Below are 18,051 nucleotides of genomic sequence, written 5' to 3' on the forward strand. Positions count from 1 at the left end.
ACCAGAAAGCAAGGTTTGGGAACCATGGGCTCAGAAGAGCACTATGTAGACAAGAATGCTGAGTTCCCCAGGAAAAAGCACCATGATCAGCAAAGTCTGCTATGGGCACAAGGAGGAAAGTTCCAGCAACATGCTACATAACTGCTATTTGTGGACTAGAAGCCACAGCTATTAAAAAGAGACCAGGGGCCCTAGAAGCAAGAATGGCAGCTAACGCTGTGTATTACTTCCCAGCACGGGATCTCATTTAATCAGGTACATTTACATGTGTGTGTGTGTGTGTGTGTGTGTGTGTGTGTGTGTGTGTAGATATATATGTATATATACACACTTAACGTTTACTCATTTTTGAGAGACAGAGAGAGAGAGCGCAAGCAAGGGTGGGGCAGAGAGAGAGGGAGACACAGAATCCGAAGCAGGCTCCAGGCTCTGAGCTGTCAGCACACAGCCTGACGCGGGGCTCAAACTCATGAACCGCGAGATCATGACCCGAGCCAAAGTCGGACACTCAACCGACTGAGCCACCCAGGAGCCCCAGTCAGGTATGGTTTAATGAAATCAGAAGGACCGGGAAAAGCAGAACTGGAAAGGAAACGCTGAAAAATGCTTCGTTGAGGAAGTATTCAAGCATCCGAATACCGCTTACCCTCAGCTCCACCTCCTTGCCCAGCAGGTCATACAGAGAGGCCCCTCTGGATGTGATCTCAGAAGCAAGCTGCCTGGCTGCTTTCAAGTCTGCAATCTGGAAGGAAAAATATCAAAAACGGAAATCTCGGTGATAGGTTAACAGACATTCAGAATAACCAGTTTGTTAACATCGATTCCTGTCTCCCGTCAGGATACCTGACTACTGAACATGTCTTGCACGGGACACATGTTACATCCTGCGGAGGCGCACTCCCGGGACACGTGGGGCTCTCCGAAAATCCAAATGCCAAGTCAAATGTATTCCTCAACCAGGAAGTGTAGGGAGGGTGAAAGGGACATGCTTCCTATTCCGACTCGGTCCCAACAGGGGACCCCGAAGGTAGCAGGGTGACCACAGGAGGGACAACCGGAGAGGCACACATCCTACCTCAGAACCCTGGTGCCCCGCGTTCATCGCTCCCACCCCCCGAGCCCCCGCCTCCGGACGGGCCGCACAGGGCCCCTAAGGCCCACGTGACGTAACGCGCCCACAGCCCTGCAGCAGCGCCCGGCTCCTTCAAGGGTGGCAGCTGCTGCCGTGAAGATGACGGCCCGTGGTCTGAGCACAAGCTTCTTTCTTAGGGTTCACAGGTCACCCCCTCTTATTCCCAGACCACCAGCAACAAGGCTCCCTCTTCATTCACAGCTGAGGACTCTCTTCCCGCTTCTGCTTCCTCCAGCCCCAGCTGCACCCGCCTCACGGCAGCAAAGATCTGGTTTTCTCCGCGGGAGTCTTACCTCCCCCGCTTCCGGGCCTGGAGTACATCAGAGTCTGGTCCCCCGAAGTCTTTCTAGTCACACTCCCTCCTGAGTTCTAGCCCTAACGCCGTCTATGACCTGAGGCCCGACACCTCACACTGAACGTGTTCCAGACCAAACGCCCCACCTTTCCCACCAAGCCCGCTCCTTCCATGCTCCCCTCCGTTTGGGAAACCGGCAACTTGGTCGGTTCCGGTGCTCAGACCAAAGACTTTAGAGCTAGGATGTCTGATACCGCACGGACTTGCCACATGTGGCCATTTTCAATGTTAAATTGTTTAAAATTAAATAAAATTTAGAAAAGAAAAAGATGAATAAAGAAGTAAATAAAAAAATTTAGAACCCACCCGGCTGTGCTAGCTACGCGTGGCTAGTGGCTGCCGTACCGTGCGGCGCGGATAAAGAACCCATCCATCATCACAGAAAGTTCTACCGGACAGCGTGGCTGTAGGATCTTCCTTGCACTGTCTGTTTTCTCTCAACTCACATCCAAGCTCCCAAGATCTACGTTCAAAGAAGGTTCTAACTTCCGGTCACTTCTTTCCATGGAGGCGTCTCACTCCTGGTTAAAAACCTAGGTGTGGTTTCTCTGGCCTGACTACGGGTGACCGCCAAGGTTTTCCCTGGCGGGCCCCACGGGGAGAGCTGCGCCCACCGCGCACCAGAAGAGACTCCTCGCTGCAGGCTCTGAAGGGAGTGGCAGTCAAGGACTCCGGCCCCCTGACCCACCGGTTCCTACAAAATATCCGCCTTCCTAGCCCCAGGGCCTCCCCTCCCAGGTCTCCCATCCTCGGCCTCGGGCTGAGGTCCTCTCTGGTGCCTCCCAGGCTTCCCTGTTAGGGAGCTGAGGAGAAAACCCTAGGACAGTCTCCCCAAAGACCCAGCACCCACCACTCTGCCACTCCTGGTCCTCCCCCACCTCAGGGTGAAAACTGCTGGGGCCTTTTGTTCAGAGCTCCCTCAGGACACAACCCTTGACTGGTGCGCCCTCTCCTGGGAGAAAAAGGAATGGCGTCGGGGTGGGGGCCGGGGGGACACTTCCTCTGCTTTTAGCCCCTTGCCCAAACCACGACAGTAAGTGACTCAGGACTTAACTCCCACTTCTGACTTGCTGCTTGAACCAGGACTCCGATGCCTGGCAACTCAGCTCCCTCCTACCTCAGCTGAGCTCCTGACGTCACCCACTTGGTTCAAAGTCACTGTCATCTCTTGCTTTGTAACAGGTCCACCTCCACCCTCACCTCCCCCCTCAGTCTGATCTCACCCCAGCAGCCAGAGTGATGCTCTTAACACAGAATTTCAAATCCCTTCCCGTCCTCCTGCTGAAGATGGCACCTCTCCCGTCTCCCTACTGAAGACACCTGCCCCGGCCCTCCCCGCCCCTGCCCTGCTTTACAGTTCCCCACACGTCGGCCACCTGTGACCTGACATTCCTTCTGCTGTGTGCTTTAGTCTGACGCCCCTAACTGAGCCACAGGAAGAGCGGGTTTCCGTCCTCGGTGTTCATGCCCGCATCCCCTGCGCCTGAACTGTGCCTGGCATATAGCGGGCTTTCGATGAGGAGCTGGATTAATTTACCGTGGCTTCTGTTTGTATCCAAGTGCTGACGAGTGCAAAACTGAAAAACTGGTCTCAGTTAAGGCGTCAGGAAAGAAGTGGCGCCGGGAGTATCTGACAGGGTCCATTTCAGACCCTAAGAAATAAATATTCCGTCCCTCACCAGGAGCCTTTCATGGTCCTCACCTTTGAGCCAAGATCAAACTTGAATTTGCTGACGTCCTCTTCTCCTATCTTCGAGCCCTCCAGCCCTTTGGTCTTCATGGCGTTATAAAGGACAGAGGTGATCTTGAGAAGTTCTTTCACTGCATACCCATCTGCCTGATAAAGCTTCTTGGTATTGAGTTTTATATGTGCCTTGGTGGCCTATTTGCAGACAAAAGAAGAGTAACAGTTTAAGGCCCTTTCCACGAAAAATCTAAATCAAATCCTATGTAGGTAATTGGAAAATCTCTCTTCAGTAACCTGACTGTATTAACGGTCAAACTTTCAAGTGGCTCAGGCACCGCAAGCGGGTGTGTAAACGGACGCCATCTGGATGGAGAGCAGTTTGGTAAGGGACAAGAAAATTACAAATGCACATTATCTTTGCCCCAACAATTCCAATCCTAAGGACTCATGCTAGAGACGCAGTCATGAAGAAAAGGATACGTGCAGGTTATTCACGACAGCGCTGTTGCAGAGACACAAAGTTACAAACGTCTAAATGCCTATCTGTATATAAACTACATAAATCATGGTATACCCAAACAAGCACTACTACTCAGCTATAAGAAAGAATGAGGAAGCTGTATTTGTATTTGGAAAGTTCTCCAAAATGTACCATTAAGAAAGCAAGATCCCAAACACCATGTGTGTAAAGGAAGGGCAAAGAATGTATATTGTATTTGCTTACCTACGCATAAAGAAAACTCTGGAAGATGCGACTGGGGACGGAACTAGGTCAACGGGCAGGCAGGATAAAAAGCCATTCTACTGTTTCACATTTTTAAAAAATGTTGAACTGCGACATCTATTACCCATTCAAAACTAACGAGATAGAATTCTTAACAAACAATGAATTAAAAACAGAACCCCAAAACTCTGTGCTGGTGAAACGGCTACCCGAAACCTGCTAACGGGAGGCGGTCAGAAACCCGCAAGCGGCCCTGACGAGGACTCCTCTCCAGTGGGGTTAGTGTTATCACTCTATCACAAAGCTGGGAACTAACCATGAACTGGGCAATTGCCTTAATGAAGAACACTCGGTCTTGTTCAGTCTCCACATCTGAAGGGATGTCAGTGTGAGGTTCATACCTTTCACAGAAAGAAAAGACACAAGTTAATTAAGTGGAAAGTTAACACAAGAGAAAGCAGGCAGCTGAGGGGATCTGTGACAATTAGCTCTTGGAGGCCCCAGCTAAGGGGGCAAGGTTAAGAGAGACCTCAAAAGTAGCATAAAATGCTAAACACTCAAGGGAGTGCTGAGTCCTCACCTAAGAACAGATTTATGGGATTCCAGAAATCAAGTCTGCGGCTCAGCACACAAACTTAAATCTGTCTCAGACCTGAAAGTGTAATTAACATAATCAGAACTATTACTCTAGCCGACAGCCCTTGACACAAGGGCGTGAGGTTGGGAAGCGCGGAGTTACAGGTGCCACTGACGACCCGCCAGGGGTCAGAAGTCAGCAGTCTCTTCCTAGGCAGCCTGCATGCTAAGAAGAGTTTTTACACTTTTCAAGGATTACCTATCACAAACAAAACACGTGTAAGAATTTGCAACAACAATCTTATGTAGCCTGTGACAGCTAAAATAGTCGCAATCCCCTTAGAAAAGTCTGCCAACCCTGAATCGTGGTAGATTTCTCACCCAAAATGAAATTTAAAACTTGGTAATTTCTACTCCAGTGCTCATCAGAGTGTGTGGGGAGACCATCACTCCCTGTGGAAGTGAGAGCATGAAGAGGCGCTTGGACCTGAGCGCAGTGCATGCTTCCGACTAAGAAATCTCCTTTTACCACTGCCTGGTATATTCCCTTCTCCCACGGCGTTCTTGGTACTCCACTGATTTTTTTTTTTTTTTTTAACATTTATTTATTTTTGAGAGACAGACAACGAGCAGGGGAGGGGTAGAGAGAGGTAGACACAGAATTGGAAGCAGGTTCCAGGCTCTGAGGTCTCAGCACAGAGCCCTATGTGGGGCCTGAACCCACGAACCATGAGATCATGACCTGAGCTGAAGTCAGACGCTTAAATGACAGAGCCACCCAGGCGCCCCTATACTCCACTGATTTTAAACAGGTTACAAAGGAGTCTGTCAAACTCACAATTTATTGAATTCTTGGGGTGCCCGGGTGGCTCAGTTGGTTAAGTGTCCAACCTCGGCTCAGGTCATGATCTCACAGTTCGTGGGTTCGAGCCCCGCGTCGGGCTCCACGCAGACAGCTCGCAGCCTGGCGCCTGCTTTGTATTCTGCCTGTCTCTCTCCCTCTCTTTCTCTCTCAAAAATAAATAAACGTTAAAAAAATTTTTTTTTAATTTATTGAATTCTTCCTTTTGCTTCACAACGGTATTCTATTCTTGGTAGCTATGGAATATGGTATTCATTCTTAGACCTCAATAAAAGTTCTAACCGTTTCACCAGCCAAAGAAGCACTTCAGACACAAGTCCAAAATTTGGTGTGCGGAAATTTTCCATAGAGATATGTCGAGGGTATCCCAAGGCTCTCATCATCTCTGTGAAATCTGTCCAAAGGTAAAACAATTCAGTCAGTGCCCCATCAAAGACCAACCACTTATTAACTTCGACATTTCCCTTGCTTTCCCTGGTTATTCCCAACATATTGACAGTTTGGGGGACTATTTATCAACTCTCTAAGAGGGAAAGTGAAAAGGAGATGAAAGGTGAAATACCTCCTCTGCTTCCTGAAAAACATTTAAGTTCAACGGGAGGGCAAATAAAAGCTTTACGTTATAACAGGGTTTAGGGACTGGCTGTGAATCTGTCTTTGATAGGTCATTTCTCTTGGATATCTTTCTCTGTACTATTCAAAATGAGAATTACTTGTGGGGCAGGGTTCCCTCCCTAAGGAGAGAAAAAAAAAAAAACCAAAACCTCAAGGCAACCTGGCTATACATGTACCACTCGTACGTGACAACATCCGTCACGACCTTGTAACAGGAGATCACTAGTTCAGACTACGTGTTTGTGTCTTACCATATATGGGAGACAAAGAAGTAAAAAATAGATTTAAAAAACTACACCACGAGGCACCGGGGGCTCAGTTCTTCGGGTACGAACCCAACTGAGCGGTGCCGGCAAGAATAAAGTTGCTTCCCGGAAACAAGCCTCAGTGTCACGACTCTGCCCGAGGATCCCGCTACACCTGGCTTTATACAAGGTCATAAGGAAAAAATACATTACATGTGAACAGTGGTTACGTTTAGAGGTGATGGTGGTCAGGGAGAAGTTCACCTGAGTTATTTTGGAGTTGTCTTTTTTATCTTTGTTTAGTGAGCATATAGGACTAAGGTCCTATATAACCCAAATTTTAAAGGTTAATTGCATATTTAAAGAAATCTTAAAGAGACTGGTGGAACTATACAGCAATACTTAGATTTTTTTTTTTTTTATACACCAGAACAAGAAACAACACTACTGATACTTGTCGAAACCGGGGGTGGTGGTCACTAAGCTTTGAGCAGAATGAGCAAATGAACACAACAAACGTTTTTTGCGTTTCCACAACGTGCCAAGGTCTATATTCGGTGCGCTTCTGGCTACAGAATGCCTGTCCTCGCCCTTCCTGAAGGTTCAAAATATCTCAGCGACATTCACAAATAAACTTCCTGGGCACCGGAGGTTAGGTTGGATGTCAGCAGGCAACAGAAGAGAAGGTACGAGCAAAGGAAAGAGCAAAGGCACAGAGGGCCTCTGTCACTGTTTTCTGGGAAATGTGAACAGAGTGGTGGTAAATAATGTGGCAGTCTTCCCACCACACAGCCAGGACCTGCCTAAATCCGTCCTCCTATTGAGTAGTCAGGTTCGGTTAATTCCGCAAAATGGGGACAATTTGACTGAGACTCTTACCATAAATTGCACACACGTTTGGCATTCATTAAGGGCAAAATGTTCAGAAATTCCCTTCTTATACCTTCCCCCCCAACACAACTCCATTGAGCGTCCCCTAGCAGAACGCTGGCCTTGGCCTCTAACAGTGGGGGGGGGGGGGGGGGGGGGCAGAAACTGGTCTCTACAACGCACAGTCCCCCAGACCCCGCAAATCCCAGAGGTCGTAATTCACACCGTGGTACTACCAGGGGTGTCAATAAAACGCGAGGCCTCCAATCACAACTGAAAGGAGTAATCGTTAATGGTGACATTTCCAGCAATTCGGTTGGAAAACTGGCAGTGAAGACGCACCCCAGACCACAACACATTGGCAATCACCGGCTCCACCCACGCAGGTGGAGCCCGTCTGCTCAACCGCTTCAGATTCAGAAAATGATGGTGCCTAAAAGGCAAGAGAATTCGATTCACCCAGGGCCAAGTCCGGATCCCTGGTTCCACCCAGTTCTAGCTGCGTGACCTAAAGCAAGCAACTTTACCTCTCCGTGGCTCGAAGTATTTCACCCCGATTACACTACCTACCTCACTGCCAAAGCGAGGACTAAAATACCGTATTGAACGTAAAACGCCTGGTGTGTAACAGGTGCTCCAAAGAATTAGTAACGAATTCTCTTATCCGGATTCCACTTCCCCACCCTTCCAGCAAAGGTGTCTGGGCTCCCTTCTCCTCACCAGCTCTGTTAGGAAGCACGCAGGCTTTGGAAGTTAGACAACCTGAATTCAAACTCCAGCGCCGGCTCTCACCGCCTGTGTCCTCTGACCGAGTTACCTGACCTGGCTGCCCGTTTCCTCCTCTCTAAATACAGGAGCACAGAGTAGCTCCGGGGAGTAAATGAAACGATGCACACGCACAGAACAGGAACTACCTGGCAGATCGTAAAAATTCGGTATCAGCTGCAAGTATTATCAATCACCAGTCCCCTCCTCGGTTTTCTGAGCTCTTAAGCTAACCCCGCTCAAAAACGTCTCATCGTCTTCCAATACGGCAGCGAGCAGCCCCGTGTGGCAACACAAGTCCTATGACATTAGATACGATTAACCCCGGCTCCTCAGCCGCACTAGCCACACGCGGCCGCGGGCACACACACAACCCCCCGCCATCGCAGAGACAAGTCTGGGGCGCCCAGCCTGGAAGGGGTGGGGGGGGGCGGCAGCGGGCAGGGACACCCCTGAGCCGCACAGGCTCGAGAGGGGGTTCTGGCCGTGCACGCCTCGGACCGAGGACCCGCAGGTGACAGCGGGCAGGTATGCCTTACTGCGGAGGTCGCGGAAAGACATGGCGCTCTGGTCCCCAGCAGCCTGGAGTCTGGGTCGCTCGCCCTCAGCGCTCACGGGTTTCTATGGCAACACACCCAGCCCTCAACGGCGCGCGGCCGGGGCCAAACAAGACTGGGCCGGAAGGGGCCCGGTCGCGCGCGTGCGCATGCGCAAGCGAGAGGGCGCTGGGCCGGGTGCGCCTGGCGACGCTGAGGGATTCCGGTCGCGGCTAGGGGCTGCGAGTGCGCAGCATTTGCGTACCCTTCACACGCGTTGCAAACACACATGTGGCCCTGGCGGACACATTCTGATCACCTACTACGTGCCTGACACTGTGCTAGGCGCTCTACGTACTGCTTCACATTTCTTCCTCAACTCCCCTAGACAGAATGTACGGTAATGATACGAAGCCGGGTCTCCCGTGCCCAGCACATTTCTCTCTGCCATGGGTAAACTTGCTGGCTTCACCGGCGACCGAAGGCCCAGAGAAGCGGCAACAGCATGAAGGGGCGAGGCCCGGGATGTAGCTGAGCGAAAACCCAGGCTGACCACCAGGCGGCGACAGGCGGCTCTGGCGCGACCGCGCCTGCGCAGCTGGCTCGGGCTTCACAACAGGCCGGAAATCGGCCCCGGTCCTTGCAGGCCGGGGATTGTCCTGGCAACCGTGGCTTTTGGGGCGTGGGTGTGGGCGTGAGCCCGTGGAGGGAGTGTGGGGCTGCTCGGTGAGGGATGCGCGTGACACGTGGCCTGGCCGCCGGGAGATCCCGTGGGAGTCCTCCCTGCCTGGCTGCCAAGGTGGGAGGCAGGCGACCGAGAGGGGCTGGGGGCGTGAATGAAGTGTGCCGAGTCCGGAAGGGCGGGCCAAGAGGAGGTAGTGCCACCCTCTGGCCACCCTCCTCCCTGTTGGTGTGGGCGAAGGAACTGACGCACAAAGGCTCGGCCCGAAATAGAGAGTCCCGAAATAGAGCCCACACACCTGGTCGCGCTTCCGTGAAGAGTTTTGTTTTTCCCTAAACGTAAAGCTTAAAATCTATAGTTTTCTAGAAGAAAACTTAGGGGAAACGGGTTGTGACTGTGTTGAGCAAGATCTCTTAGATACACCAGAAGTATGAGCCCTTTAAAAAAAAAAAAAAGTTTAAAAAAAAATACATTGGACTGCAGCAAAATTTAAAACTGCTCTTCAAGACACTTTTAAGAAAATGAAAAGATAGCCCACAGTCTAGAAAAAAATATCCACGAAACACACGTGATAGGAAGATTTGTATCCAGAATACATAATGAACTCTCCAAATCAGTAAGAAAGCAAATCAGTTAGAAAGCAGACAAAAAGGGGGCGCCTGGGTGGCTCAGTCTGTTGAGCCTCCGATTTAGGCTCAGGTCATGACACGTGGTTGAGGAGTTCAAAAACCCTGACAGTGCGACGCTTTCAAAGAATGTGGAGCAACTTGAACTTTTGTATATTATTGGTGAGAATCTGAAACAGTGCGGCCACTTTGCAAAACCGGTAATTTTTTATAAAATTAAATATATATTTAACATATGGCTGGGGCGCCTGGGTGGCTCAGTCCGTTAGGCCGCCAACTTTGGCTCAGGTCGTGATCTCAGGGTCTGTGAGTTTGAGCCCCGCCATGGACTCTGTGCTGACAGCGCAGAGCCTGGAGCCGGCTTCCAGTTCTGTGTCTCCCTCTCTCTGCCCCTCCCCTACTCATGCTCTGTCTCTGTCTCAAAGATAAATATTAAATATATATATATATATATATATATATATATATATATATATATATATATATGGCTGAGCAATCCTACTCCTAAGTATTTGCCCAAGAGAAACAAACAGACAAAAACTTAGGTTCACACAAAAACCTGTACACAAACATTGATCCCAAAACTTGAAAGCATTCAAACGGACATCCCTCAATTTATGAATAGATAAACTGTGATACATCCATATAATGGATTACCACTCAGCTGTAAAAAAAGAAACGAACTGCTATACATATAGGAGGACAGCGCTGAAACTCCAATGCCTTATGCTAACTGGAAGAAGCCGGACTCAAAAGGCTACATAGTGTATGATTCCATTTACATGACAGTCTGGATAAGAAGACAAATCAATAGTTGCCAGGAGAAGGTAGATGCAAAAGAATATTTGGAGGGTGATGGAACTGTTCTGTATTTTTTTTTTTATTTTTTTTTAACGTTTATTTATTTTTGAGACAGAGAGAGAGCATGAATGGGGGAGGGTCAGAGAGAGGGAGACACAGAATCTGAAACAGGCTCCAGGCTCTGAGCTGTCAGCACAGAGCCTGACGCGGGACTCGAACTCACGGACCACGAGATCATGACCTGAGCCAAAGTCAGCCGCTTAACCGACTGAGCCACCCAGGCGCCTCATGAACTGTTCTATATCTTGATCGTGGTGCTAACTATATGACAGTAGGTGTTTATAAATACTTACAGAACTATGCACAAAAAAAGGTCAGTTTTACCATATCTAAAATTGTATCTCAGTAAGCATGACTAAAATCAAAAAAGCTTTGAAAAAGCAAAACTAGAGTGCCTGAGTGGCCCAGTTAGTTACGTGTCCGATTCGATTTCAGCTCAGGTCATGATCTCACGATTTGTAAGAACCTGCTTGGGATTCTCTCTCTCCTTCTCTCTCTGCCCCTCCCCCACTCTCGAAATAAAGAAATAACCTATTGTCAATTCTTTGGGCTATATACCTAGGAGCGGAATTACTGGGTTGTATGGCAATTCTATGTTTAACTTGTAGAGGAACTGCTAAACTGTTTTCCCACAGTGGTTGCACCATTTTACATCCCCACCAGCAGTGTAAGAAGGTTCTAACTTCTCCTTTTTTTAATTTTTTTAACGTTTATTTATTTTTGAGACAGAGAGAGACAGAACATGAACAGGGGAGGGGCAGAGAGAGAGGGAGACACAGAATCTGAAACGGACTCCAGGCTCTGAGCTGTCAGCACAGAGCCCGACGCGGGGCTCGAACTCACGGACCGTGAGATCATGACCTGAGCTGGAGTTGGACGCTTAACCCACTGAGCCACCCAGGCGCCCCACCTTCTCCCACATTTTCATTAATATTGTCATTTTTTTTTTTCTTATAGCCATCCTCATGGGTAAGAAGTGGTATCTCACGATCATTTAAATTTGTAATTCCCTAATGACTAATGATGTTCAACATCTTTTCATGTGCTTACTAACCATTTGTGTATCTTCTTCGGGAAAAATGTCCATTCAAGTTCTTCATCCATTTTCAGATTGGGTTTTTGTTGAGTTTTTAAGAGCTCTTTATATATTCTGGATACTGTGCTTATCAGAGATATAATTCATAAGGTTATCCCATTCTGTAGTCTTTTCACTTCTTGATAGTGTCTTTTGTAGCACACAAATTTTCAATTTTGACGAGGTCCAATTTATCTATTTTTTCTTTTGTTGCTTGTGCTTTTGTTATTATATCTAAGAAACCACTGCCAAATCCAGGGTCGTGAAGTTTTACCCCTGTGTTTTCTTTAAATAGTTTTACAGTTTTAGCTCCTACGGGTAGGTCTTTGTTGTATTTTGAGGTAATGTTTGTAAATGATGTGAGGTAGGGGTCCAAGTCCATTCTTTGGCATCTGGCTGTCCAGTTGTCCCAGCACCATTGTTGAAGAGACTATTTTTCTCCTATTGAATAATCTTGGCACCCTTGTTGAAAATCAATTGACCAGAGATGCATAGGTTTATTTCTGGGCTCTCTTTTCTATTCTATTGGTTGGGACATCTATCCTTATGCCAGTTCCACACTCTGGATTACTGTAGGATTATAGTAAGTGTTGCAAACAGCGGTAAGGAATCTTCAAACTTTTTCTTTTTTGGAGAGTGTTGCTGTCTCAACCAGGTTAAACCTTCAGTCCATGAACAAGGATATATATATACATATATATATACACACATATATCCATACACACACACACACGTGTGTGTGTGTGTGTATGTGTATGTTTCCCTTTTTTTCTAGCACTTTTGTAGTTTTCAGTATGTCTTCCACCTCCTTGGTTAAATGTATTCCTGTTTTATTCTTTTTCTTTGCTACTATGTAAAAATACAATTAATTTTTGTGTGTTGATCTTGAGTCCTGTAACTAATGAGCTGAACTTTTTATCTCTAATGGTTTTATCCAAATAGGTTTTGTTTTTACATGTGACTTCATGTTTTCCCTATATGAGAACAGGTATCTGTGTATGAGTTTAACTTTTGAAGAAACTGTCTCCCAAAACAGTCATATCACTTTACATGCCCCCCAGCAGTACACAGAGCCCCAGTTCCTCCACATCCGTCCTTACACTTGGTATGGCCCACATGATACCCCATCATCAACTTACAGGGCAATGGACGGTTAGAAAAATTAAGTGACTTTCGCAGCCACCCCAAACCACCTTCTCAGCAGGCTCAAAGCACTGGCTCAGATCTCACCAAGTCTGTGCCCTTAGAGCCTCATTTCCCACCCACGGATGAGCAAACTGACACCCCAAGAGGTCACTGAGGGAGTGACTCTCTGGCCTTCAAGACCTGAGTCTGTTTTGTGTGGCCTGTCCCAAACCAGAAGATCAGGGACCTCCTCTAGGATTCCACCCCCTTCCCTTGCCCTCCACCCACCCTTCCCCTACCCCGGGGCATCATGCTCTCCCAAACTTGGGGGTCCAGGAAGGCTGGGAGTGTTCCGTTTGACATCACAGAGCCGGTTGCCACGGGAGACGTGCAGACCCAGGCAGGGGAGAGCAGAGCCCTGCTGCACAGGAGGCCCAGCAGCTCCTCCCCCACCACGCTGGCCCTCCATGGAAGCCTTGGTCTGTGCGTTCTCTGAGCTGCGCATAAGAGAAGGTGCCGGGCTGCAGGGAGGAGTGGCAGGAGGAGAGATGCCCTCCTGTCCCGACCTGGGCCCAAAGCCACCAGAGTGGCCTCAGGGACATGCATGCTTGGGAGAGGGGAATGGCCAATGGTCTAGGCTGTGTGATCCTGGACCCACTGTGCAATTTCTATACTGACACCGGAATGCTCTTTCTAGGCTAGGGGGGCAAAAATGGGTGGTAGAAAGGGCTTGAAAATCCTGAAAAAAATCTTTGTGCCACGGTCTCGGGTTTCTCAGACCTCCCTGTCGGATGGGAAAGGGAAGAGGAGTAACATATTGGGTGAGGGTTGGCAGGAGGCAGGGGACTGAGCCTGTTTGGCGGACAGGCAGGTCGAAGCTCGGCAAGCCACGGGTGGTGTCCATTACGCGAGCTGGCCTTAAAGCACGTGACTATGTTCTCCCCTCGTGGCTGCCGTGGCCTGCCAGCCACCACCCTCTTGCTCTTCCCTCTGCAGATGCAGTGAGCTGGGCCCGAGGACATCCCAGCCACCCCGACACGCCACCCAACATCTACGAGGGGGGCCTGGGGGCCCAGCAGCAGTGCCCTGGTGCCCAGGGAAGCAAGCCCAAGAACTTCCGGCTGCGCCACCTCCGGGGCCTGGGTCTCTACCTGCCGAGCCACATGCAGCCCGCCGGCCAGGGTGAGAGCCACTGGCTGGGCCAGCTCATGGCCAGGGGCTGCCTCCCACCGCCCGAGGGTATGGCTTGGCCCCTAGACCTGCCACACGGGACTCTGGGCCCAGGGGACAGCCACCGCTCAGTTCTTCTGGAAACTCAAGTGCCCGGGGACAGCCTGGAAAATCCAGGTGAGGCAGGGCTGGGACAGGAGGGTAAGACCCAGAGAAGGGTTTGTTGGGGACTCAGATGGACCCAGATGGGCCCTTCTTCACTCCCGTGGTTCCTGGGTTCCTATCCCAGCTCTGCCTTCAATGAGGGACCTTGGACAACTTCGTCCCCACCACCCCACCCCCAACTTCAGTTTGCCTGTTTGTAAAACGAGGGGGCTGAGTTAGACAAGGGTCCTTCTGGCTTGAACCATCCATTTCCTTCTTTCTCCTCCCTTCCTTAGGGCTCTCTTTATGGAGAACTGCTCCTCCTTTCCTATTCTGAAGAATGCCAGGTTCGGGGTGGGGGGTGCGCTGGTCATAGGATGGGCTAGCAGCCTCCCTTCAGTCCCTCCGAGTGATTCCTCTCTGTCCACTTTCTTCAGCTTCCAGTTCCAGCGTGGACCCGGCCAAGGGTGCCCCCTCCCAGCCTGGGCCGCCAGAAGGCTCGGGGCTCAGGCCGAAGAGGTCCTGGGGGGCCTCAGAGGAGTCCACATGTCCCTTGTGCAAGAGAACCCGCTCTGGGGCTCTGGAGAGACCATAGGGATCTGATGGCAGGACTGGCTGTCCCAGCTCGGGACGGGAAAGGAAAGGATGGCTCAGGAGAGGGAGGCAGGTCCAGAGAGGAAGGGCGCAGCCCCCACCAGGAGTCACCCCACAGAGACACCCCAGCAGCTGCCCAGCACCAGAGCCTGGGCCTCAGGAAAACTCAAGGCGGGGGGGGGGAGGGAGGAGGAGGTCCCGAGGGAGGAACAGAAAAAAAATAGAAGCCCTTGCAGCCTGCTCCAACTCAGGTCAGCCACCTGTACCTGGGAGGCCAGGCTGATCGGAGACTTGGGCTCCCAAGAGGCTGAGAAGCCCACAGGTCTAATTTTAATAAAAGCCAAGGCCTGCACCTTCTTGTCCCTGGGTCGGTCTGTGGGGAGGTCAATGCACAGAGTCTCTCAGAGAAGTTGCCAGCTGCACTGAGAGCAAAGTTCTGGGTTGATGCCAGGGAGGATCCAAGGTGCTCCCACCCTTGGTTGAGGAGTGAACACCTTCTTCTGGGTGAGACTCCCAGAAGGCTTCCCGGACGGGCAAGGTCTCGACAGACCTAAATGCGAGGCGTGGGATTCTGGCCGAGGCAGCAGAGTACAAACGAAAGCAGGCCATGTGTAGGGAGCGTGCCAGGAAGAGAGCAAGCTCCCAACCTGGGCAGAGATGCTGGTCTGAACCCCACGCCGCCGCTCACCCAGGCCTTGGTTGAGTTCACTGCTCCGTGGGGAACCCCGGCCGTCCTGTCCCTCCAGGCAGGATGGGCACAGCCCTTCTCCCTGCTGGGCTGGACTCCAGGCACCTCGGCTTGGACCTCTGTACCAACGTGTGTCAGCATCAGCCCCGTTGACATTGGGGCCGGATCTTTGTCGCAGCAGCCATCCCTGCATCGTAGGATGTCTAGCAGCCTCCACCCACTGGATTCCCATAGGACTCTCCTCCCAATGTGTCAACCAAGTGTCTCCAGGGTCCAGTGTCCCCTGGGGGAGACAGAATCACTCTGGTTGAGACCCTCTGCTCTACATCACTAGAACTCAGCCCAGTAGGGACAGGATGGGAGGACCTGGGTTCGTCTCAATGCCCCCCGTGTGGCTGACTTCCAGTCCTGGCAACCCTGCTCGGGCTAGGGCTGAGCTCGTCCCACCATGGGCTCCTGGGTGATGACCCAGGACCAGACCACATGTGATGATGTCAAGGACACTATGGATACCTGGGTTCCTTCCAGATGCAGGGAAATAATCCCTCAGAGCCCCTCCCTGCCCCTGTACCCCGGTCCCACCCTTGGACATTTTGTAGGCCCCTGGTCAGCAGATTCTGGAGACTCAGGTCCCTGGGTGGATGTGCACTTGGGCAGTGGGAGCCTGAGGTGGCAGCAGCCAGACAGCAGCCCCAGGAGGACTGAAGAGTACTTCAGGGAGAGTACTCCCTCAGAGGGAGGGGGCAGGGCAAACCAGGTGTTTGAATCCTCCAGCCGGACTGCGACAGGGACACGGCCGCCTGGCAGACCTACCAGATGAGCCACTGGGCAGTGGCAAAAAGGGCGGCTCCCTGCTGCCCCAGAAGGCCAAGGCCAGGTGGACTGCTGAAGACAGATGTTAGGGAGACTGTCCTGAGCACTGGGCAGAAGTGAGACCTTGCCAGAATCCACGGTATATGGTCCTTGGAGGCAGGGCCCCAATCCCTGCACTTTTGGATGAAGCTGTTGGGCTCAGGGAGGAGCACAGGCTGCCCCGGGGTCCAACTCTTGGGATGTGGTCAGTGGCCACCGTGGCCTCTGATGCACGTGTCCTGGTATTCTCGCTCGTGTAGTCCCCACCTGGAATTGGGACTGGCTCTGGGTCTTGCTTCACCAGCAGAATGTGGCAGAAGGGACGTGGTGTCACTTGTGGCCTGAAGGAGGCCTGGCAGCCCCGGAGGAGCCCCCCATATGATGGGTAACGAAGTCGGCCCGGGGGAGGCCACGTGGAGGGAACCGCGGCCACAGGCACGGCCAAGCTCTGGGCCTCCTGGAGCGGGTCCCTTGGCCCCAGTCGAGCCGCCCCACTTGAGGTCACGGAGACCAGGCAACCTGCAGTCCCAGCTCTTCCCTGGGAGAGACATTTGCTGCAATGACAAGCTGGCTCCAAAGAAAAGTCGCTTAGCTCACCTCTAAACGGCTCTTGCCTAAACCTCCCGAGGTTTTCTTGAAAAACACACGGAATAGGCCCAAAACAGCGAAGACACAGTCCTAGCGTCCTGGGGACTCGGAGTTGATGTGAAGGCACATCCCAAACAAGTCGACACTCGTGGAAACGTGCACTGAGTGCCCTGGGGCGCCCCCACCCCATTCCCTGAACAGCTAGGAGGCACCCAACTTGGCCGCCAGGAGTCCCTTCCGGCCCTTTGGACACGCGGTGTCCTCGACACCTGATGTGGGAAGGCCAGCCTGGGAAGGCACAGCTGTTCTTAGGGAAAGGCTCGACCAGAACCCCCACGCCACAAGGAACAGTGATACTCAGCCACACAACTGGGCAGGGACCCCAGGGAGTCGCCTCCCTACTGCTGAAGCTGACCCATCAGAGGAAAGCAGCCGGACCCGCTGGCACAAATGACCCGGATGTGACCTACCAGCAGCAGGTGCTGCTCAGAGCTCCCCGTGGGAGCATCGACCCCCGTCCCCATCCCAGAGGCTCCCACCCACCCAGCTGTGCAGGCGCCGCAGGCCCTGGCCCCCAGGGACGGCCGTCTGGATGATGCCCACCCCTTGGGGAGCAGTGCACATGTGCTCTGGAGAGTCCACACCTGGGCTGGGCTCCAGGGCCACCGTTCACTTGCTGTGCAGCCCCGGGGTACTTCCCAGGCCCTGAACCACTCTTCCTCATCTGTCTAGTGGAGTGACAAACATGACCCCCTACCCCGGGGTGGCCAGAAGCCCCAAGGAGAGGCTGGTGGGAGCACCTGGTCCTGGGCTTGGCCCATTAGGGACGGGGACACGCTGGCACCCTGCCGCAGGCTGCCACGGTGGGGTGTCCCGGCCCAAGGCTCCCACGAGGCTCCTGTGGCGGGGGCACCGGCCCAGAGTCCCCACCTGACAACCGTGTTGAGTCACCTGCGGAACCTTCTCTCAGCCAGGACAGTGCCTCCCGAGAGGACCGGGCCCAGCTCAAGGCCAAGAGCCGCTCAGAGACCCCAGAACAACAGGCAGCTGCTGAGGACCTTCTGATTGTGCTGAAGCCGGCTGTGCCGCTCAGCTCTAGAACCTCTGCCTCAGGACCGCATTCTCTGGCAGATTACACAAAACAAGTGGCCCTTTCAGCTGGGAGCCATCCTTGGGACAGGGCAGTGCACACGCAGTCTCTGAGCTGTGCTCAGCCACGGGAGCTGAGACCACAGAGGTAGGGCCAAAAGTGCAGCAGGCTGGCACTGGAGAAACAGGA

General features: G+C 51.9%; 2 protein-coding genes across 9 annotated transcripts in view; one reads left to right on the top strand and one right to left on the bottom strand.

Moving 5' to 3' along the window:
- The window catches only part of CLUAP1 (clusterin associated protein 1), a 36,086-nt gene extending 26,365 nt beyond the window's left edge, over window positions 1-9,721 (bottom strand). For 2 of the 4 annotated variants that reach the window (XM_042923076.1, XM_042923079.1), the window contains exons 1-5: window positions 8,371-8,474; window positions 5,619-5,730; window positions 4,215-4,299; window positions 3,190-3,369; window positions 647-742 (exon numbers count right to left, since the gene is read on the bottom strand). In XM_042923076.1, coding sequence (XP_042779010.1) covers window positions 647-742; window positions 3,190-3,369; window positions 4,215-4,299; window positions 5,619-5,730; window positions 8,371-8,392 — 495 coding nt within the window. In that variant the 5' untranslated portion in view covers window positions 8,393-8,474. Of the gene's footprint in view, window positions 1-646; window positions 743-3,189; window positions 3,370-4,214; window positions 4,300-5,618; window positions 5,731-7,786; window positions 7,981-8,370; window positions 8,475-8,697 lie in introns of those variants that run through there. The other 2 variants (XM_042923077.1, XM_042923075.1) reach the window with 2 other exon arrangements.
- On the top strand, window positions 33-17,949 carry CE3H16orf90 (chromosome E3 C16orf90 homolog). Of its 5 annotated transcripts, XM_042923086.1 has the most exons (4): window positions 33-255; window positions 6,627-6,882; window positions 13,733-14,083; window positions 14,488-14,996. In XM_042923086.1, exons 2-4 carry the CDS (start codon window positions 6,858-6,860, stop codon window positions 14,643-14,645), a joined length of 534 nt encoding a protein of 177 aa, XP_042779020.1. In that variant the 5' UTR covers window positions 33-255; window positions 6,627-6,857; the 3' UTR covers window positions 14,646-14,996. The 5 variants fall into 5 exon arrangements, with proteins under 5 accessions (XP_042779020.1, XP_042779018.1, XP_042779017.1 ...); XM_042923084.1 differs by lacking the exons at window positions 33-255; window positions 6,627-6,882; window positions 14,488-14,996 and adding exons at window positions 12,443-13,215; window positions 17,743-17,949; XM_042923083.1 differs by lacking the exons at window positions 33-255; window positions 6,627-6,882 and adding an exon at window positions 12,461-13,215.
- The last annotated feature ends 102 nt before the right edge of the window (window positions 17,950-18,051 follow it).

Source organism: Panthera leo, chromosome E3 (genome assembly GCF_018350215.1).
Source record: "Panthera leo isolate Ple1 chromosome E3, P.leo_Ple1_pat1.1, whole genome shotgun sequence".
Classification (NCBI taxonomy): Eukaryota; Metazoa; Chordata; class Mammalia; order Carnivora; family Felidae; genus Panthera; species Panthera leo.

What these genes read in the sequence shown, in the direction of transcription:
- CE3H16orf90 (XM_042923083.1), top strand. Translation starts at nt 13,047, where the DNA reads ATGCTCTCCCAAACTTGGGGGTCCAGGAAGGCTGGGAGTGTTCCGTTT. An exon ending in GGCCCTCCATGGAAGCCTTG is followed by an intron (nt 13,216 to 13,732) that starts GTCTGTGCGTTC and finishes TTCCCTCTGCAG; the next exon opens with ATGCAGTGAGCTGGGCCCGA. An exon ending in GGACAGCCTGGAAAATCCAG is followed by an intron (nt 14,084 to 14,487) that starts GTGAGGCAGGGC and finishes CACTTTCTTCAG; the next exon opens with CTTCCAGTTCCAGCGTGGAC.